This window comes from Gamsiella multidivaricata (genome assembly GCF_025024155.1).
Source record: "Gamsiella multidivaricata strain RSA 2152 chromosome Unknown BC939scaffold_23, whole genome shotgun sequence".
Taxonomy (NCBI): domain Eukaryota; kingdom Fungi; phylum Mortierellomycota; class Mortierellomycetes; order Mortierellales; family Mortierellaceae; genus Gamsiella; species Gamsiella multidivaricata.
Genome location: NW_026251731.1, coordinates 343,225 through 363,418, shown reverse-complemented (window position 1 = coordinate 363,418; position 20,194 = coordinate 343,225). Strand labels below are relative to the sequence as shown.

Here is a 20,194-nt window from a genome sequence, read left to right as displayed (position 1 = left end):
AGAGATAACAAGGTAGCCGAGAAAAATAATAGTAACCTTATTCGTGTTCCTTTCTCCACCATTCCCGCAATCAATACCATTGCGATCCATTAGTCCATTGGTCATGTCGTTGCTCTGCAATTAAGACTTTTTTTCATTTTGGAAAAAACATTCATCATTAGCTATCAACGCCGTCCGTTGGAGCGCTTCGACGTCGGTGGCAGGATCGCCTCCTCTTCAGACGATACCCCTTCTTCACTCTCCTCCTCTTCCCCCTCGCTTTCCTCCTCCTCCTCCTCCTCCTCCTCCTCTTCGCTCGCTTCTTCCTCCTCTTCGTCTTCTCCTTCACTCGTCTCCTCCTCTCCATCATCATCCTCATCCGAATCAGTTTCCTCCTCAGACGACGTTTCTTCTTCTGAAGACGACTCCAAGAACTTGTCCAGCGACTGCGCTCCACGGTACGCTCCTGCTTGTCCATCATATCGCGACCCACCCGAAGCATCAAAGCCGCCTGCTGCCTGACGACTCTTCGCAAATGCAGAGTCACTCCCAAATCCTGTGTGATCATTCATGTATCCTGGTGCATCCATCTGAGCCGCCAATCGACGCACCGAGGGATCAGGTTGAGTGGTTGGCCATTCTGGCAAGGGCTCGTACCCTGCTACAACGCGGTTCAACACCAGTGACATCGAGCCGACCCTGTATTGTTCACGACCTATCCGCATCACAAATAACAGCAGTAGTGTTAGTGCTTTACTGAATATCGTAGCTGTAATTCCATCGAAGCAATACTTCCGATGTCTTTGCATACCATGAGATGGATTCTCTTGAACAGGCGCTGGCTTCTCGCTCAATAGAATGGCCTTGATATGATCCGACAGATTCAATTCCTTTTCGCTGTACTCGAACCCTCCCATATCCTCACCGTGATCACGATGCTCCTCGCTCTCTCCATTCTCATCGCTCTCCTGATTCTGATCGCCTGAGCCGCCCGATTGCAAGTCATTTTGGTTTCCATAAACAAGTGCCCTCAAGAACCTAGCCCTGTCGCGCACGTTGTAGTCCAGATCATAGCGTGCCATGTTGAGAATATATTGGAACAGTAGATTGATCGTCTTGGACGATGCTCCTTCTTGTGCAACCAATTTTCCTCCGAGTGTCAAGATCTGAAGTTTGGTTCCTTCGCTCTAATGAGTCATTGAACATGAGTAGAATGAACGATTGACAGTTAATACACCGCAGCATGGTAAGTTTCGACCCCTGCAAACAGACCCGTGTCCATGTTGCACACCTCTGAGCAGAACGACTTGGCAGCCTTGCGAAGTACATCCGGCGCAATTGTCGTCAACTGAACACAGTGTTGGCCCACAAGCCAGAAAACGTTGGCTCTAGCCAGTGGTTCCGTCATATCATCCAACAATTTTGTAAGCTGCGTGATCATAGCAATACTGTCGTCAGGTCTTTGCTGAAGAAGACGACGGATTGCAACAACGGACTCGGCAACAACAGAGTCTGCATGTAAAAGTGCGGTATATAAAAAAGAAAAAAAAAAGTTTAGAGAATGAGAACACACAAAGTGAGAAGTCTCTTACAGGTAAAATGATAGATGCTTACCTGACTTGCTAGACGCCAGCTTAAGAAGACCACCGAGACAGCTCTCGGCCATCTCAGGTATATTTGAAGCACACCGCCCGATGGCCTCGATGGCCTCCGTCACAAAGCCTTTGTTTGAGCTCTTGACATATTCCTGTAGCTCGCGGAGAATGAACGTAATGTTGCTCTCTGTTGCAATCATAGTCAGGATGTCGAGCTTCAAGTTGCGAATGAACACTGGATCTGTCGAGCGGACAAAAAAGTGCTGGTAGAATTGATCAAACACGTAGGGCCTCTGGCTGGCAATGGCGACAATGTTGTTCAGCACTACATATTGGATTTCCCGATGACTCCTGAGCAATCTGATGAGAGGTCGACCAAGTTTGTATGAATCTTCCACAGGCGCCAGATGCATGTAGAGTTTAGCGACCGACAGAACAACCTACAGCCAACATTGAGGCGGTGTAATAAGTGTTAGGGTCGAAGATTCTCATTCAAAAACTTCCATGTATAATGCCATAAGTTGATGACGATACCTGACTGTTGCGACTTTGGAGCAATGGCAGCGCACATTTGATCAAGAATGCAAGATCAGGATCGACAGCGTTGTTCTCGTCATCCGAAGATGATTCTGAGCCGTCGGAAGAGTGGTGGGAGATATCAGAATCGTCGTCTGAGTAGAATGATTTGACAACGCTCTTTTCCTTCTTGGCCCGAGTAGTTGTCGCGCTTGTCTTTCCGATGGGATTCAAGAATTGAGTTCTAATCATGATTGCGAATCGTAAAGAAGACAAGTCGGCTTGTCCAGATTAGCCTGACGTGGTCTTCCAATTCGGTAAGTCCCATGCGATAATATCAGAGAACAAACCTCGAGTATCGCAGCAGCAAATCCATGGCTGTAATTTGACCCCACTCATCCATGTCTACGAGCATCCTGCAGAGCTTTCTGTACTGAGGGTGAATCAAATCCAGCCGATCAGGACAGACGTGATTGAACGCCATAAGAACGCTGCCGATTGTAAACGTCGAGTTGTCGCCGAGCATGGTGTTGATAATGTCGATCAATGCATCCTTTTGAGCCGGATCCAGTCTATTAATTGGATAGTTGTGCCATGATATATAAATTAGACAGGCCGTCTTCACGAAAGTCCTTCGAGTACCATTCGCTCAAAATCGCATGTAAAAAAAAAAAAAAACTCACTGGTAACACTTTGGAATGGCGTGCGCTGCAATCTTGCGGACATAAGGTGACAGATCCGTGACGCACTTTTTAATGCCCAGCATGACAATTGGACTGATGACTGGCACACGGATACCGGACATGACACGCAGTGCCATTGCCCTGATCAACTGGTTCTTATCACTTAGATCTTTCTGAAAGGTATTGATCGAGAGCAATGCCAGGTCCTGCTCCTGCTCTGCATACCGAAGAATGTAGATGTAAACGAGCTTGCGGACTTCCAGACTGTTCGACGCCACGTTCTTGACCACGTCAGGAAAAAACTCGGATACATCCCTGCCCTTGGAGATCATCTGTTGGCGAATGGATATTGGAAGGGAAGACGATTGATGGTGAGAAACACGTGCAAATGTGTCGCTTCAAGTCCGGATCCATTACGCGAAGATATGAAGGTCTCCGAAGCCATATCCTGAAAGAGAGAAGTGGTTCATGAATAACGTACAGCGATTAACCGCTTCAGCCCATCCAGTTTTTCCTTTTCGTATTTCGAGTCCAAGTTCTTTCGAATCTCCCTATCGGGACATGAAAATGAAAAAAAATGTTAGTTTCTTTGCAATACTGCCAGAAAAGAAGCGCGCTTAAAGTGGCCAGCTGTGTCATGACCAGTCATAGAGAAATGCCACATGGGCCCGGTAACAACCAAGACGATACGTACCTCATCTTGTCTTCGTTCGTATCAAGAAAGTGCGCCTGGTTCTCAAAACGGAAGTCGCGTGTGTTCTCAGCGATGCCATCCTGAACCTTTTTTGACAGCTTGGCGGCGTTGGATGTCAAGGACTTCAAGTACGCGTCTACGTTGTACATTGTTGCTTATGTAGTCGTCCTGGTCTGTGAGGGGAATGAGTTGGAGGGTAATGGACGTGGTCACTTCAGGCGAAGGGCGATGAAGGGGAGAGAATGAAGTCGGGTGAATAATACAGAGTGTTTCCTGTTCCTGGGGACCCTCGGGCGACGATGCAGACAAAAGGAAAGGGGTGTATGCGGGGGGGAGAGGGCGAGATGAGCTGAAAGGGCCTGGTTTCACGTATGCAGCTCAGCTGCCGTTGGGCTGGTTTCTATGGACGTAAATACGTGTAAGTCTCACGTGAGTTATTGGCCCCTTAATAGAATCGTACACAAATTTTTTTGTTTGTTTTGATTTTCCGCACTCCCTCCTGCAGACTGAGGAGAGACCAAGGGTTGGGGTGCAGAAGATAAAATAAGACCACCCACTGCAATTGTGCTTGTCTTCTTTCCTTTTCTTCTCACCAACTTTCCAAGGTAATAACTCGCACCCCCACCCCGTCGCCATACTAACCCGCTTTCTGATTGTCGATTTCTTTTCCATTTTGTTGTCATTCCCTTTCATTCCTCCTCTTGCTTCCTCCTCTTCCTCTTTCTTTTTCCCTTTCCTCTTCAACAAAAGTGCTATTCGTATGTGGAATACGTAGACTACCAACCCCACCTGGCGACACACGGACAAAAACTCCAGATGACTTTCGGACGAGAGGGGAAAAAAATCTGATCTCTGTTTTCATGGTTGGGAAGGTCTTTGTTTTATCGTTGTCTGAACAAGAAACAACTCCTTCCACGTCTGTCGACTAATCTCGACACGGGCGACTGGTCATGTTCGTCTCGTCAGCCCATCCTTTCATTGATTTCGGGAGGAAGTCCTTGCATACGTGGTGCGTGCCACAGCATATTCTATAGGCGTCACAGCCTCAAAGAGGGAATGAAAAGGAGACTAGAAAGAATATGAGGGGCGTTGAAGCATGATCCGTCAATTGCTTCATATCGACACTTTATCAATTCACTTTTTTCTCGGAGCCGACCAAAGGGGTTTTTTTCTCTTCAAAGAAAAAGACACACGACTAATATTTTCTGTCTTTCCACATAATGACAATGGTTATCCAGTAGATCAAAAATGGCCGATAACCACGACGACGAGCAGCACAATGTCCAGTTCGAGGGTACCTCCTCGGGTGCTTCCCTGACCTACCCCATGCAGTGCTCTGCTCTTCGCAAGAACGGACACGTTGTCATCAAGGGCCGTCCCTGCAAGATCGTCGATATGTCGACCTCCAAGACTGGCAAGCACGGTCACGCCAAGGTCCACTTGGTTGCCATCGATATCTTCACTGGCAAGAAGCTCGAGGATCTCTCCCCCTCGACCCACAATATGGATGTCCCCAACATCAAGCGTGTTGAGTACACTCTCGTCAACATCGATGAAGGTTTCTTGAACTTGCTCGATGCCGACTCCAACCAGAAGGATGATGTCCGTGTTCCCGAGGGCGAGCTCGGTCAGAAGATGGAGGCTGACTTTGAGGATGGCAAGGATGTAAGTTCTTTTTTCTCGTACTTTATTGTGAGAGTTTGATAACATTTATGAGTCATGCCATTGAGTACTAATCACATTTCAATCTTTCTTTTTCTTTTTTTCTCCTCCCCTAGCTCCTTGTCACCGTCATCGCCGCCATGGGTGAGGAGGCCGCCATCACCTACAAGGAGGCCCCCAAGACCGATTAAACGGTTTGCCGTCGAATTGTAGTAGCCGAAATATTATTTGGAAGTGTATTTTTCGCAAAAAAATTAAAAAGCATTTGTCATTGAATAAACTGTTTTGAAAAACTTCCTTCCAAAGAAATAACATTTCAATACATGGAGGTACCGAGGCAACGAAACGCATATACAATCTAATTGCCACCACCGTAGCAGTTGTAACCCATGTTGTTAATGATATCGTGCGTGTTGTATTGCCATCATTGTTAGAGATAAATAACACAGCCTAGCATCGTATTTGTAGCCCTGAACGATGATTCTCGTGTTGTTGACGCGAAAACAAACATTTTTCAGTTTCAAGATCAAGTGCCGAGCACAGCACACAGGGGATTCTGTTGTCTAATAGCATCTGCAATGCAGTCGTGCCGGACGCTGCTCGTCGCCCTTTTTCTTTGGTACTATTCGTCATCGTGTAGGTTGAACTTGACAGAGCAAGAGGAAAATGAAGGGGTAATTCCTGGTCGTATTGCTTATTGTCTTTAACTTTGCATCGTAAGCCATGATTCTATCCTCCGATTTTGCTAACTCACAGCCATTCACAGTAACAGATGACAATCCCTATGCATGGAATGGCAGTCGCCCTCGAAGTCGCGACAACAGCTACTACTCGATCGTGCAAAATATCTTGGGAAGTGAGGTCCATGCCACGCCCTAATGACCCTAATGACCCTAATGACCAAAAGCTCTACGGGAGGATATCTGGAGCATTTCTTGTCCACTTAGCGCTTGTACATGGTAACTGCTACCTTTGTTATCACATCGTGGGATGCCTCTTCCTTTTTTTACAGAAGTATGACGGTTTCTAGCACGTTCAAATGGCTGAAGAGACGCTTTCTCTTCGGCCTGAGGACTTCATTTTTTATTTTTTATAAGGGATCATTCGAATAACGCGCGTATGTCTCTTTCTTTTTGGCAGCTTCTCATAATTTATTATACTGAAATTTCGCTAGGCATTAGGATCTGCTCAGAAAAACCACTGCTTGCTTCCTCCATCGAAAAAATTCAATAGAGTCTCGCCATGGTGGATGGATACAGAGCATCGGACTTGGAGGCGAACAAATTTAAAGAGTCCTCATCCATGAGCTCCGTCGTACCTTCCTCTTGTACTTCGGAGCCTTCGCTCCTTTTTGGGGATGCTCTCTGATCAGATGGATGGCAGACCTTCTACAACTCCCTTTCCTCCCCCTCTCGACCCGATGAAAGCAGCGGAAGGAGGCGGAATAAATCTGGTGTCTACATTTGGATACCTGAGGCGACAAAATGACAACATACAAAAGCAAGCGGAGTAAAAATTCTGAAAGCAAGATAAACGCATTTGCAAGGTCGAGATAAACTTGTTACCCGCGATGCGCGGAAAGAAGAATATGACATATTGGCAATAAGAGTCTTCCTCATCTTATCAATAACTGCTCGCAATAATGTTACTACTAGAAATATGCCCAAACGAAAGAAGTTCATTACGCTAAGCGTCCCGCAGACATTAAACCTGTCATATTTTGTTTTCTTAGAAAGCTAAGGATATGATCTCCAAGGAATTTTTTTTTTCTCCTCAAACCACCCGTCATTGAATCGTCTCCGGAGCAGCCATCTTACAATCCCCCTGGACAGATATCATGGTTTTTGTATTTGGAGGAGGAGCTCAGGACATAGCAAACCCCCCCCTTTGGAAGGAGACTGAATTGAAATGCGGATGCCCACCGTCCTGTCGCACAGTATACCCCTCGTGGAGTCACGAAAGATTACAGAGGTAGCGGCTAGATAGTTTGCTCCGCAAAAAAAAAAGCCCCAAGCAGACACAGGAGTGTTTTGCCAATGTCTTTTTTTCTTTGAGAGTATATTTCTACCCAAAAGTCGCTCGGTCGGTGATATGTTTTCAATGAGGACCTCCGAGAACGGTATAGGGGGTTTCCTTTAACGACCCTTTAACCGCCTTCAAAGAGGTCCCGAGCCAAACATTGATCGATTAGTATTCGCGAGCAAGGGTCTATCTTACGAACAGGATCATCCGAACGCCAAGTTTACACGCAGTAGAGGGGAATAAACCTATGGTGCAAGAAAGGATGATTGATAAAACAGGGTACCGCTGGAGATCATGACCATCATTCAAAAGTGCATATCACGAATCACCCGAGTAGGGTTATCTCAAAACGCATTTCATCCCATGGATATCGTCTTTTCTATTCGAGAACCATTCGCCTGACGAGATCTTGCATCTCGCAAGGCCGATGAATTCGCGCTCCTGAATTTGCGATTATGTATATACCAGCTTAAGTTACGGCTTGTTACGCATGCCCCCCCTTAGTCGTTTATAAGAAGTAAAAAAAGAGGACGTCGATTGTGGATTCCAATTAGAAAAAATATCATGAGCAAAAGGCAGTTTACTATTATTATTATTATTTTGTCCGCCCCCCGCGTGGCGGTTTATCGCGTTGGTTCTTCCATTGTCCTTCATATTTCGGTATCTCCCATTATAAGAATTTCTCAGGCTCCTGTTTTTTCTTTTGATATCCAAGGACCCAACTTTTTGGGTGTAAAATATTTTCCTTGGGCCACTGGAAGCATCTTTTTTAGTGGTGGTGGTAGACGTGGTGAGGAAACAGACGTAAGGGGGTGGACGTAGTTATACAAGGGTTGGAGGGTATCACATATGCATCACTTTGCTAAAAATAAAATAGAATAACCCCTAGAAAAAAAAAAGGGCCGTATTGTTGATCGTTCCTCCGTGTTAAGACATGTATTCATAAAGCAATGGACAATTCTTTTATTTTTGAAAACAAAGCAAAAACTAAATAAAAATGAAAGACTCTAAAGAACAAAGCGATTGCAAAAAGAAAGCAAAGAAACACATGAAATTTTGGGGAGGGAAATGGTACGAGAATATGTGTGTGTGTGCATGTGTGTGTGGGTGTGGTGAAGGGTATAAAAAAATAAAAAAAATAAAAATGCACAAGCAAAGTGTATACAGTTATGTAGTCGAAAGCCATCTAAAAAAAAAAAATAAAAAATAAAAAAGAATATCTAATTCGTGGCTGTAGCCGCATCTGCATCAGTTGCCGACGACGAAGTACCCAGGTCATCAAGATGACCCACTGGTACAGACGCGGTCTCAAACGCAGACGCCATCGACAGCGGTCGCCTCAGTTTGAACGCCGCCCTCGCCAGGATGCCACTCGTCACTGAACGTCGTACCCTAGGTCGAATAGGCTGCTCGCCATTTCCCTCCTGGACGATCGCAGCACCGTTCGTCTGAATTCGGGGTGTGCCCACTCCTGACGAAGACGAAGACGAAGACAAAGACGCCAATCGCGAAGATCCTGCCGTCGCGCTTGTTGATCCAGCATTCGCAGAGGTGGCGACGACTGGCATGGAAGCGGTGCGGTATGTCGATGTGGGTCTCTCACGCTTGTCGCCACCCCTGGGTCCCAACAGCATCGATAGCCGGTTTCCTACAAACGACAGCGATCGGTCGCCTTCGGACGCATATTTTCGGTTCCGAGGACGACTGGTGCCCGATGCAGCGCCGGCAGCAGTCGAAGCAGCAGAAGAAGATTCTAAATCAAATGTTGATCCCAAAGTCGAGTTGGTCGATCCTGATGTCGACCTTGCTGTTAAAGCGGGTCTCTGAGACTGCCTTTTCGCCACATTGATGTGTCCAATAGTTCCCTGGGGTACCGAGGACGCATTGGCAGGTGGCGAGGTGATGGGGCGCTTGCAGAACAACAATTTGATCCTCTCCAGCTCCGTGTTCCAATGAGGCTGGCAGAGCGTGTACTCGAGCGGGATGAACATGTCATTCTTTTCGATCATCTTTCCACGCTTCACCGACGCATCAAAGTAAGGTCCATCACAGAACGTGCAGGTGTTCGCACTCTTGAGATACGTCTTCAGATGTGGCAGCGTCATTGGCGGGACTGGGACATCATGCCGGACAATGACCCTGGCTGCCAGCTCCAGGAGTGTTGGTGGCGAATGCAGTGGCGAGTGTGAGAACGATTCAACAAGCGGGCACCGATCCAGCTTCAACCGTCTCAAGAACTGCAGCTTTCCGACTTCAGCTGGCAACACTGTGATGGGGTTATCGGACAGATCCAAGTTGATCAGTCCCTTGATCAGACCGATTTGTGAGGGGATCGACTCAAGCCGGTTGTTATCGAGGGACAGTGCTGCGAGTTTAGTGAGCCCGCCAATGCCGGCGGGGATGGACTCGAGCTGGTTGAAGGACAGTTTGAGATCCACGAGCTTTGTCAGATACATGATGGTCTCTGGAAGGCTCGTAAGACTGTTCTTGGATAGGTCGAGGAGGACGAGATTATGGAGATAGCCGATCTCCATGGGGATCTTGCTGAGTTCATTGCAGCAACTGTTGTTTGTCATAGTGTCGAAGTAGCGTCGTTTAGATTGGGTTTGGTGGAATTAGTTAAAGACAGAATTATCGAGAGACGATTCAATTGGTGCGAGACGAGGTTAGTTGATCGGCAATTTATCGCACATGGAAACCAGGGTGAAAAATGTAATAAAGAGATTGGCATGTTAGAGTCTAGGACAAAAAAGCACATCAAATAGGGCGAAAAAAATAAAGAATAAAAGGACCAATGCTTACATCTGTACACAAGTCGCCGAGGCCAGAAGGCGAATGTTCGAAGACAGCTTCACAAGCCCGTGGGAACACAGTCCAATGTTGGTCAAGCTAGGGAGGTCTGAGAAGGGAATCGGACTGAGGTGCTCCACGTCCTCATCGAGGATGGAGTCGACCTCGCCAGCGCCTTCTAGCCTGAGAGCGTTGTCGTCCCACAAGTCCATGAAGTCCTCGTCTTCCTCCTGAAGCTGCAGAAGCCCCCTCTCGCTTCCTTTGAGTTCATAAGACAGCGCTCTCTTGGAGTAGGATGGGTGTCCTCGGAAATCAGATCGAGTGCTCATTCGCGTTTCATATTCCCCCTGTTGCTGCAAGTTCCTTGAACCGCTGATAAACAGTGTGGCCGCATCCTGCTTTGTCAGCATTTGTGGATGCGGGCGAAGCTGTACAGATTGGCTGCTGAGACTGGACGAACGAGGGGGCGAAGCTGCAGTGTTGTTACTGTTGCTGCCAAAAAAGTCGTACGAAGTCTGGGAGAGACGATCAGCGATGCCGAGGGCTGAGACGACATCCATGTCATTGTCCTGCTCCGTCTGTATCCGCTTTTGGTGCTCATATTGATCATTGTTGTTTGCGTTGTTGATATTGGGTGTAGCATGGGCCAAGTCAGAATTGATCAAGTGTTGTGGATGGTATGTGCTTGTTGCGCACGTCAGCGATGAGCCCGGGGCTGATGCAGTCTGGCCAGTGTGCTCGTTTGAGGTGGTTGCTGTGGTCCTATGCTGTTGCTGTGAGGACCTTGTCTTCATCCGCTGTGATGATGGTGCTGTTGCTGCTGATACGGAGGTTCGCGTAGCTGTTTCAGCTGCAGAGTCTGATTCAGGAACGGACACGGAGGCAGCGACGGTTGAGGTGGATCCTCCCCCTGTTCCGGAATCTGGAACAGAAGACAGACTAGTGATAGTCGAACCATCCTCCACGTTCAAGCTGCTGCTATTGTTAGTGGTAGTGGTGATGGTGGTGGTGGTGGTGTTACTGCTGTCATGGCTAGGAGAGGAGCTGTGGTGGCTATGCTGGTTATTGTTGTGGTTGTAGCCGTAGTTGTGGTGTGAGGTCGTCTCGTGGTAGGTGTGAGATTGTTGTTGGAGACTAAGCGAGTCTGTCTCGGGGATCGAAGAAACAGCCGATGACGCTGCTGGGGCAGCAGAAGCAGACGTGGAGACGTTGCCGTCCTGGATGGGGAAGGGGGTTACGGAGGTGGTGTCGGATGTCCTGAGGAGTCTGGGGGCGAGTCTCTTCCTTGAGACAGACGAGGTGTTGAAGGAGTGGTCCTTTCTAGCGTGAGTGTAGCCGAAGGGCAGCTTGGCGTGGTCGCGTGAGACAGCAGCACCCATGATCGGAGGGAGGAGTAGTCAGAGGGCGAGTGAATAGGGAGGGAGCGATGGATCCTAGGGCAATTGGGCAACGAGGGAGGGAGGGAGGGAAGAGGGAAGAGGGGGGAGGAAGAAGGCAGTAGTAGTGCACAGCAAGGGAGTGAATGGTATGGTATGGTATGGTATGGGTGAAGTGTGCGGGCGTGCAATGGGAGGAAGTAAGGACGAAGAAGGACGAAGAGACAGACAGAGAAAGAGAAAGGGACTCGACCAAAGACAAAGACAGGGCAGGGAGGAGAGATCAGGGGAGGAGTGGGGTATGCATCAGAAAGAAAAGAGGGAAGAGGGAGGATGAGATGGGGATGGAGGAAGAAGGAAGGGTGGGAGACAGGGACGGGGTAGGGAGAAACGCACCAAAAAAAAGGGGGGTGGGGAGGGTGTCTGTAGTCTAAGAGCAGCTCCAAGACGACTACACACACGGCAGACGCATCCACTGCACCCCACTGCACCCCACTGCACACCAGCAGCAGCAGCAGACGAAGCACCATGTGGCATCGCAGGACTTGCATATTGTTTGCCCTGGAAAGACACAGAGGCTGTACCACAAACAAAACAGTGCTCCCTTTCTATGCCGCGGAAGAAAACATCCTTCCTGGACAGCTTGTGGCCACCGTTGCCTACCCAGCCAGTCCTTGCTCTCCACATCATCCAACGACGATCTCTACCCATCTCGCCTTGACTCGGCCGAGGGGGACCTTCTCTCCGTCCGCTTTCTGCGTAGACATCGCCAACTACATCCCAGGCCACCTTATGGATCATTCTGCTTCTCTCTCTTTTCTAGGGTGCTAATCTGTCCAAGGTCCAATTCTTGGGGGGAAACAGAAGAAAGCATAAAAGCAGAAAGGAAAAGGAGTGGCAGACGTAATATCTTTAAATAGGAAGATGTCAGGTACACCCTAACCAGTGCTCCATCCCCTGCCCCCCCTCCTCACACCTCTTTCCGTCCTTGGGAATGCATTTAATAATAGTGCTCTGCATGATGTGCTCATGACGATGGACGCCATGAGGATATGAGAAGAGGTACTAAAAAAAAAATTCACCTCGAGGCTATTTTTTTTTTATATATTCTTGGGATCCTATCTCCCCTTTATTTTATTTAACAAGCAGGTCCTGAACGTTCTGTTGCTTTTTTTTGCCCTTTGCTTTGGGACAGGTCCATCGATCGCAAATGATTAATGGGCGATAACAATCAAAAGAGGGCGGCGCCCAATCTAGGCAAACTAGGTCTGAGCGCAATCCATTTTTGGTGCCGAATTTTTGGGTGCCAGTCGATCGATAAATTTAAAAATGGAAGTGGGAAAGATGGTGGTGGGTGGCCTCTTTTACCGGGCCGGAACTAAAAAGATGGTGGTAGAAGATGACCCTGGAGGTTTCCTCATCACATGGCATCGACATCGGCATCAGGCATCTCCCCTACCCATGTCCTCCCCCTCTCCCCTCCCTTCCCCCATCTCCATTCTGCTTTCTATTGAGAGACGATCTTCCCGCCGTCGCTCTAAACATTTTTGGTTCTTTCTTTTCCAACCCAATCCCAATCCGAAGGCGCAATCTAGATATTTGCTAATGGGTAATAAAACCTCCTGCTTTTGGAACTGGGACACAAAGGGCATATATACAAAGATACACAAAACCAAAGAGGATACACACGCGTGCTGTACGGATACATGTCCATGCATGGTAAGGCTGCTTACCACATACTAGACCCATGCTAGACTAGTGTGCCCAATGGGGTCCAGTCCCCAAAGTCCGAATCCAGGAACAGAAGCAACAAACAGATGGACTAATGAAATAAGTCCAGCCATGGACAGGGCATCCGCTCCTCTTTTTCGCTTTGTACACAACGTATCAAAAAGCAGGCTTACAACGCATGAGTAAGCAAGGTGCATATCACATTTTATTTATTTCATGTTGCGTCCTTTAACGCGCGGCAGAAGAGAGAAAAAAAAAAGTTGGCCGATTCGTCGGGAAAAGCGGGTAAGGTAACGAGAGATCTTCTTGAAGAGAAAAAAGGGATGAAGCAGGATTATTTTTTTTTTCTTGTCGGGAAGATTATTGTTTCTTCGTTCTCGGGAAGAGTTTATCCATTACTTCCATGCATTGCTTAGACGTCGCCGATTAGGGTAACGACGATGACCTGGACAGCAACGAACACGACCAAAAGTCGAGCCCAGATGGTCAGGTCGCCGGTCAGTTCTCGGGTCGTTGAGGATGAGGTGCTGCTCTTGCGGGTCGGGGAGCCGTCAGTGGACGTGCTATTCGAGTCGTTGTCGTTGTCCGGTTTCGAAGTGCTCGTCAGCGACAGCAGCTCAACGCTCGTCGGTGCTGGTGCACACAAACAACAACAACAACAACAACAACAACAACAAAAAGACGTTCAGGGTTGGACAACACTGGTCATAGTGCACATTCATACATAGCCATAGCATCGCAAAAAAAAAAAAAAAAAAAAAAAAAACGCGTCAAGTACATTGCACTTACATCCTCCCAGCCGATTCTCTCCACTCTTGTGATCGACTCCCGTCTTCAGCTGTCCCTTCGCCATATCCGCGACATACCCCTGCATCCTCACCAACATCTCCTTAGTTACCACCCCACCTGCCTCATGCACCGGGGCCAACTTGATCGCGCTCTGTGCCGGATCCGGGTTCACTCCATAAAACACTGTCGAACCCCCCGTCAGATTCGCCCGCAGGACCGACTGCATCACCGACCGCACCATCACCGTATAATCCGTCTGGATCGACGTCAGGATGTGCTCGCTCCCCGGGACGGATCCATACGCCCAATTCGTCACCCATTCATCTGACCCGGATCCAATCCCGTACGTTCCTTCCTGCGTCGTCATGTTCTTGAGCGTCATGGTCCCAAAGATCGAGGCCGCATTAAAAACCACAGAAACCTCGTGGTCCTTGAAGATCTGGTGGACCGTGCTCGAGAGATTCGCGTCCGATTCGAATGTGCCAGAGTAGACTCCGTAGGCTTTGCAGTTCGGACAAGAGATCTTCACGCCGTTACCGAATCCGTTCATCTGGCGCCGGACACTTGGCTGGTCGACTCCTCCAATCACTATAAAAAGAATAATAAGGAAAGAAATACCTCCGATGTTGAGACCATGGCCGATCATTTCCATTTTTTTTCTTCAGATCACTGATCTTCTCTAGCCTTCCCCTCATGACATATACGATTTACTTACCCGCAACCTTGCCCCCACGCGTCTTGCCGACCTCGCCTGCGAGCAACCCAGCCAGATACCCAATCTGGTCCTCCGAATACATCACGCTCGCAATGTTCCCCACCGGAGGCAAGAACTCAAAGTCTGCGATCGCAAACAACTTTCCCTCATTCGCATCCGCCGCCGACTGAATCGCCTTCGAGGGATAATACCCTAGAGCCATCATGAAATCGTTCTCCCCGGCCTTGGACGGGATCAACCCCGCATACGCTCCCTGTGTCTCGGAGGAGGGCGTCAACACGTTCAATTTGCAGCTCTTGTACTGGTACCCCATATTCGACGGCAGGTTCGCCTGACAGGCTTCCTTGGCACCCTGGAGCGCAAGCGCGTTCTTCGTGCCTTCTTTCGTACCATCAGGGCCGCCCTGGAGGACGAGTGCCATGTTGACGATGCCGTTACTGTTGGGTTGCAAGGCCCAGGTCATGACGCTGGCCATGGAAAGAAGAGAGCGTCTGCGATCGCTTGAAGAGAGTAAGAGTAACAGCGACGCGGCTTGAAGCACCGTCGCGCGAAAGAATCTTGGATGCATGAAGTATATCTGGTTCCAGGAATATACGTGCGCTTTTTATCGAAGGCAGAGATGAGTGTTGGACGTTGAGAGCAGAAAGAGCGAGTACTGCAAAGAAAAAAAGATGTTTAGCTGTCTGAATTAAAAAAAAAAAAAAAAAAAAAAAAAAAAAAAGCGCTTAAATATGAAAGCGTCGTTCAGGTCGATTGCGCCACGGGAAATCGTCATCTTGCAAAGGGGCCCTGCGCGTGCATCAATATCAATCAACGCAGACCTCCTTGATGCATAGTGATTTGTGCACGTATAAATAGAGCGCACACAAGACGCGACTACGGCAGCTTGAACAGCGTTGGCAGCGTGCATTTTATTATGTAGTCGTACCCCTCTCTCTACTTTACAAGTCATAGAAAATAAAGGGAAAAAAAATGCCAACAGAACAAGGCAAGTGAGCACGACTACAAGGTCGGCCACCGTCATCATTCAACGCGCTCGCGCTCCACGAAGACCATGCAAAAAAATCGGCGCCTCGTCACTCCGCGGACTCGGCGAAAAGGTGATCTGGTCACCGTTGCCGCTAGGACCGTGTTGGTTCGAATTAAGAACATGTTGATGTGATCCATATCCGTCATACTCGTCAACTTGTTCGCGGCCATTGCGGCTGTGGTCCCAAGCCCCGTTATTCTGGTCCTGGTATCGTCTGTGTATCGCCACATCGTCGTTCGAGTGGTGACGCTGGTGGTTTGGTGATTGAGAGACGGAGGGATGCGAGTAATGCGGCGAAGAGTACTTGGAAGTGGTAGCACGATGCTCGGGCGAGGATGGATTCGACATCGTACTGGCTCGTGCCTCCTCCCCGCTAATCCGCCGTGAACTTTCGTAAAAGCTCATATGAGTATTGGCCCCGTACGTGTTCGGCCTCAGCTCGGCACTCCATCGATTGACACGATCCTGGTTTCCGTTTGTGTATCCGTCCGCGGAACTCCATGCCGATGAGGAGCCGCCTGATAGAGGTGCAGATGGCACCCCTGACAATGGCCGGTCTGTTACCAGCGAGTTGGAGCGCGAGCTCATGCTTGTATTCGGGGCCATGGAGGCACTTGATGAGGGTCGAGAAACACTCGTATAATAGTCTATTCCGGGAGAGTCCGAGGACCGGTGGGCTGAATGATGGTGTTGATGGTGACGTGGTGACGCACCGCTGTATCCATATTGAAGCGGTGGCGACATAGTCACGCTTCGCGAACTGCGATGATGGCTCTGATGGTGTTGAGGAGAATGATGAGAAACAAAGGCCTTCTGTCCAACAGTCGAGGCGGGCCCGCTGACGGTATGGCCTCCGTTCTCCAGAAAAGGCGACTGAATAGGTCGGTTTGGCATGTATTCTCGACGCGCCCTATTGTTCATTCCGTCCACTTCGGCTTGATGCTCACTGACTCCTCTTCGATCATAGTCGTGGAGCGTAGGGACAGGTGTTGGTGATGACGTTGATCGTCCGATGACATCCGGTGAGTTCACTGTCGACGCTGATCCGTCTGTACTTACGTTGGAGGAGCGGATGTCCAACCTTGCTATCCGCTGCCTTGTCTCGTACGCCATGCTATTCGGGCTATCGCTATCTCCAGCATCTATCGCATTCATACATGATATGCAGCGTTAGCGTGTATCATATATGAAGCACCGCTTATTTTATTTTCTTGAAGGGGAATGTCTCTTTTGCTCGATCCCCCCCTTTTTTTTTTTTTTTTTTTTTTTTTTTTTGAGACGGCTGTTGCGCATAATATCCTCCATTAAATGCTGGATATACACGTTTCAAAAGCTTCACTTCATTTAAACGGTGCGGTTTCAAACGTAAAGTGGAGAATCCAGCTTACCGTCAAACTGCCGCTTCCGCCTTGGATTCAAAAGCACATTCATGAACGAATCCTCGTTGGTTTCCCAGCCACCAGCCATCCTAGATGTTGGCGAAATAAGGCCTGTTTGGATGGATTCTGGTTGTACCATTCGCGCTAAAAGGAGTGGCGATGCCCCTGATGATGATGCCGATGCTGGAGACGCGCTGTTAGACCCAGAGATGCTGTGTATCTCCACAGGTGGCGGTACAATTGCAGATTCTGTGGGCGTGGGTTTGTCAAGCATTTCTGTCTTCACAGAAGGGAGCCTCCCTGATCCTGACTGTGCCATGTTCTGTAATGATGTGGCAGCATCCTCCATCACGGCGTCTCCGCCTGCATCGACCTGACTTGCTGGTGTTGTATCCTCTTCCTCGTCTTCACTGTCCGAAATCAGATCGATAACAACGACAGCTGGTTTGCTCGGCACTGGCGTAGGTGCTGCTACTGCTTCCTCTTCCTCGTCGTCTGAATCATCCTCGTCGATCACAAATACACTGTCACCCGAAGGTGCCGATAATTTCTTTTTTGGAGATGGTGCAGCCTCCGTTTGTGTTGATGACGATGGTATCTCCCATGAGCCATCTGCCTGCACTGTGATGCTCTCCAGTGATTTTGGTGTCGAACTAAGAATATCCTTGAAGTACCTGTAGGATCAATCAATGAACATGAAAAGAGTTAGGCGATCGAAGAGCCAAAGAGGATGTAGCACAGTGAATTCAAGAAAAAGACCCACCCGTCAACAACAATCTCCTCCCAAGAAAGCATGACTCGACTGCACACCGGACAGGTCCACGTCGGCGTCTGCTCATTCAGGTTGAAAAATGTAAAGGCATCAAAACATTGCAGATGATGGCAGTATTGTGAACGGCAAGGAATATTGATGCGCTGAAACCCGAGCTGCGTTAAAATAGAATAACGATATGAAAGTCAGTCAGTGTTACATTGGTTAGCCCTGACGAACACTCCCAGCCACAGGCATCTTGCATAGGCATCAAAAGCTTACTGGGCATTTGAGTGAGAGAGTGCTGGATGTAGCCATGATGTCTTCGTCCTTGTTCCGGTCCTCGACTAAAGTGATATGGATAAAAATCACAACTTAGTGTTTTGCTCCTGTCTCTTCTGCGAGTCATACAGAAAAGGCGTGAAATTCACTTACTCATTTGCAGCATCTTTTCTTTGCTCAAAAATTTTCCGCGCTCAACTTCTGCTACTATCAGCTCCACAGAAAACTTCTTGACAAGATGTACGGACGCATAGTATCGCTACCACATCAACAATGAAAACAAAAAAAAGCATCGAGTTGTTAAACAGTGAACAAAGGTCATGAGGCAAGTGAGCACAAAGAAGAAAAAAGATTTGCATTGCATGCATACCTTAGTTGAGTTTGCATACATGAATTCGATCTTATTGTAATCCCCCGACTCCAGTCGACACAGCCTTGTGATGTTGGCCGGCGATACTGTTCCCGGCTTATTCTTCATCCCACGAAGATTCTAGGGAAACAAATGAATAGGTTGTCAGCATAAGTATCACTCGTGTATAGTCAAAGGTGCAAAGGAACACGGGCGTGGAAATTTTGCTCGGCGTCGTAACATACTGCTTCAAGAACTCGTCCGTTGACCTTGATCTCACACACATGAGGAAATTCCATGAGTACCTGCCCGCCTGAATTTCCATCCGCCCACGCACAAAAAACCATCAGTTGATATTGAGGATCCCTATACACAGGCAAAAGCGTGGAAGCGAGGGTCAATACATGTGAGCGTTGTATCCAGCTCCAAAAATTATCTCCGCATGCAAAGCGCTCTGCTGAGGTGAGGTCCTTACTTCTTCAATTGCATGGCCAGCATGGGTGGGACATTGAAGGGTATGGGAACTGACAACGTCCGGTCTTTCGCCTCTGAAATCGATATCCAGCATTTTCAGATGAAACGATCCATAATGCATAGATAACGAAAAACGTAAAGAAAGAGGTTAAAATTGGCCGACCGACCTCAAACTCGAAAGTATTGTCTTGTACAAAAAAAAACCCAACAACAGCCAATTCATCCCTATCCTTACCCAAACACAGCTTCAAATCGGACAACGTCTTCATATCTTGATAAAATGGGCTCGGTTTGAAAGTCTGGTGAGGTGGTCCATGCGAACTCATGCCTGGGCGATATTGATGTGAAGAATGGTGCACTGGGAATTGAGTCCTATGAACACTCGAGCTGGCATGGTGCGAGGTAGGCTGTCCGGGCCCCCTTGACGTGAGCATCGATGGTGTTGATGCTGATGATGATGGCTGAGGATTCCTGTTGTATAGGCTGGTGGTGGTGGGAGTGGTAGCAATGGGACTGTTACTGCTGTTATTATGTGGGTGGTGCAGCGGGACTGAGGGTGTTGCGATGGTCGATACGTCCCTATGAAAGATATCATAGCAGAAAGGAAAATGGAATCGGCCGCTTAGGGTCAGAAGGTACAGGCGCACACACACTAGGGAGGTTGCTGAGCCTTCCCAAGAGCTGCTGGCTGAAAGAACCTCGCCACTTTTTTTTTGGTCGCATATGCGACAGGTAGTGTTCCATGGACGTCGCCATATGCTGCAATACTAAAAAAAATAAAACAGGTGAACGTCGACCTTACCCGCTACTGTATGCAGCCACGCACTGCCGGATCTGCCGAATCGCTACCTGATCGCCGATCTGATGGTATTGGGTGACGAATCCCACAAGCCGAGTAATCAATTCCGGTTTGTTGCCACTAAGTTTGAGATGGGGCGGTGGGCGGATAGTTTCGTTCAGACTTTTGATGAGCGCTTTCAACTGCGTGACAAGGAGCGAGGGAATGATTCGCCCAGTGATGGTCTAGAGATCCAGAAGAGAAAAAAGAAATAAAGAATAATGGTAAGCCTTTGTCCTTCTTCAAGGGCGATTGGTCAGACTGGACCCCGAGCCTTTTGCGCCACCCCTACAGGTGTGTCATGCGCGTTCAAAGGCTGACAGGGTCAAGTCTAGAGGGGCGAAGTTCCATGAGGGTGTTGTAGCTTACCGATAAGTCTTCCATGGGACACAGATCTTGGGAGGATGTGTGGGAGTGTTGAATGGCGTACCACGGCCGGTGATCGAAGCAGTATTCGAACCTCGAGGGATAGTGAGGAGTGGACAGGGAAGAGAAAAGAGTCAAGTGTGGTGCACAAAGAAGCGGGTACGAAAAGCGAG

The 20,194-nt window shown here is 48.5% G+C and overlaps 6 protein-coding genes across 6 annotated transcripts; 1 reads left to right on the top strand and 5 right to left on the bottom strand.

Moving 5' to 3' along the window:
* Window positions 1–51: 51 nt before the first annotated feature.
* Window positions 52–3,836, bottom strand: BC939DRAFT_447734 (adaptin N terminal region-domain-containing protein). Its single transcript, XM_051555143.1, has 9 exons — window positions 3,468–3,836; window positions 3,255–3,324; window positions 2,774–3,105; window positions 2,441–2,662; window positions 2,109–2,334; window positions 1,594–2,014; window positions 1,271–1,491; window positions 791–1,166; window positions 52–694 (listed from the first exon to the last, which is right to left on the bottom strand). The coding sequence occupies exons 1-9, from the start codon at window positions 3,614–3,616 to the stop codon at window positions 165–167; spliced, it is 2,547 nt and encodes an 848-aa protein (XP_051413588.1). The 5' UTR covers window positions 3,617–3,836; the 3' UTR covers window positions 52–164.
* Window positions 3,837–4,715: 879 nt separating this feature from the next.
* BC939DRAFT_483769 (translation protein SH3-like domain-containing protein) lies at window positions 4,716–5,320 on the top strand (the record flags this gene model as incomplete). The annotated part of the gene is made up of 2 exons (XM_051559207.1): window positions 4,716–5,132; window positions 5,246–5,320. The coding sequence occupies 2 exons, from the start codon at window positions 4,716–4,718 to the stop codon at window positions 5,318–5,320; spliced, it is 492 nt and encodes a 163-aa protein (XP_051413587.1).
* A 2,779-nt stretch (window positions 5,321–8,099) lies between these two features.
* Window positions 8,100–9,807, bottom strand: BC939DRAFT_447726 (uncharacterized protein). The gene has a single exon (XM_051555142.1). It carries the CDS (start codon window positions 9,725–9,727, stop codon window positions 8,372–8,374), a length of 1,356 nt encoding a protein of 451 aa, XP_051413586.1. The 5' UTR covers window positions 9,728–9,807; the 3' UTR covers window positions 8,100–8,371.
* A 1,664-nt stretch (window positions 9,808–11,471) lies between these two features.
* BC939DRAFT_120273 (uncharacterized protein) lies at window positions 11,472–12,199 on the bottom strand. The gene has a single exon (XM_051549985.1). It carries the CDS (start codon window positions 12,116–12,118, stop codon window positions 11,624–11,626), a length of 495 nt encoding a protein of 164 aa, XP_051413585.1. The 5' UTR covers window positions 12,119–12,199; the 3' UTR covers window positions 11,472–11,623.
* Window positions 12,200–13,460: 1,261 nt separating this feature from the next.
* BC939DRAFT_502031 (basic membrane protein-domain-containing protein) lies at window positions 13,461–15,027 on the bottom strand (the record flags this gene model as incomplete). Its single annotated transcript, XM_051560235.1, has 3 exons — window positions 13,461–13,681; window positions 13,838–14,425; window positions 14,553–15,027. The coding sequence occupies 3 exons, from the start codon at window positions 15,025–15,027 to the stop codon at window positions 13,461–13,463; spliced, it is 1,284 nt and encodes a 427-aa protein (XP_051413584.1).
* Window positions 15,028–15,423: 396 nt separating this feature from the next.
* Window positions 15,424–20,194, bottom strand: BC939DRAFT_447719 (PINIT domain-containing protein). The gene is made up of 11 exons (XM_051555141.1): window positions 20,025–20,194; window positions 19,620–19,840; window positions 19,053–19,396; window positions 18,819–18,891; window positions 18,589–18,709; window positions 18,365–18,484; window positions 18,148–18,253; window positions 17,995–18,059; window positions 17,725–17,888; window positions 16,971–17,635; window positions 15,424–16,724 (listed from the first exon to the last, which is right to left on the bottom strand). Exons 1-11 carry the CDS (start codon window positions 20,037–20,039, stop codon window positions 15,580–15,582), a joined length of 3,039 nt encoding a protein of 1,012 aa, XP_051413583.1. The 5' UTR covers window positions 20,040–20,194; the 3' UTR covers window positions 15,424–15,579.

What these genes read in the sequence shown, in the direction of transcription:
- BC939DRAFT_447734 (XM_051555143.1), bottom strand. Translation starts at nt 3,616, where the DNA reads ATGTACAACGTAGACGCGTACTTGAAGTCCTTGACATCCAACGCCGCC. An exon ending in GGCTGAAGCGGTTAATCGCT is followed by an intron (nt 3,106 to 3,254) that starts GTACGTTATTCA and finishes ATTCGCCAACAG; the next exon opens with ATGATCTCCAAGGGCAGGGA. An exon ending in TCCAAAGTCGCAACAGTCAG is followed by an intron (nt 2,015 to 2,108) that starts GTATCGTCATCA and finishes TGTTGGCTGTAG; the next exon opens with GTTGTTCTGTCGGTCGCTAA.
- BC939DRAFT_447726 (XM_051555142.1), bottom strand. Translation starts at nt 9,727, where the DNA reads ATGACAAACAACAGTTGCTGCAATGAACTCAGCAAGATCCCCATGGAG.
- BC939DRAFT_120273 (XM_051549985.1), bottom strand. Translation starts at nt 12,118, where the DNA reads ATGATCCATAAGGTGGCCTGGGATGTAGTTGGCGATGTCTACGCAGAA.
- BC939DRAFT_447719 (XM_051555141.1), bottom strand. An exon ending in GTGGCTGCATACAGTAGCGG is followed by an intron (nt 19,397 to 19,619) that starts GTAAGGTCGACG and finishes TATCTTTCATAG; the next exon opens with GGACGTATCGACCATCGCAA. An exon ending in GCGGAAGCGGCAGTTTGACG is followed by an intron (nt 16,725 to 16,970) that starts GTAAGCTGGATT and finishes TGAATGCGATAG; the next exon opens with ATGCTGGAGATAGCGATAGC.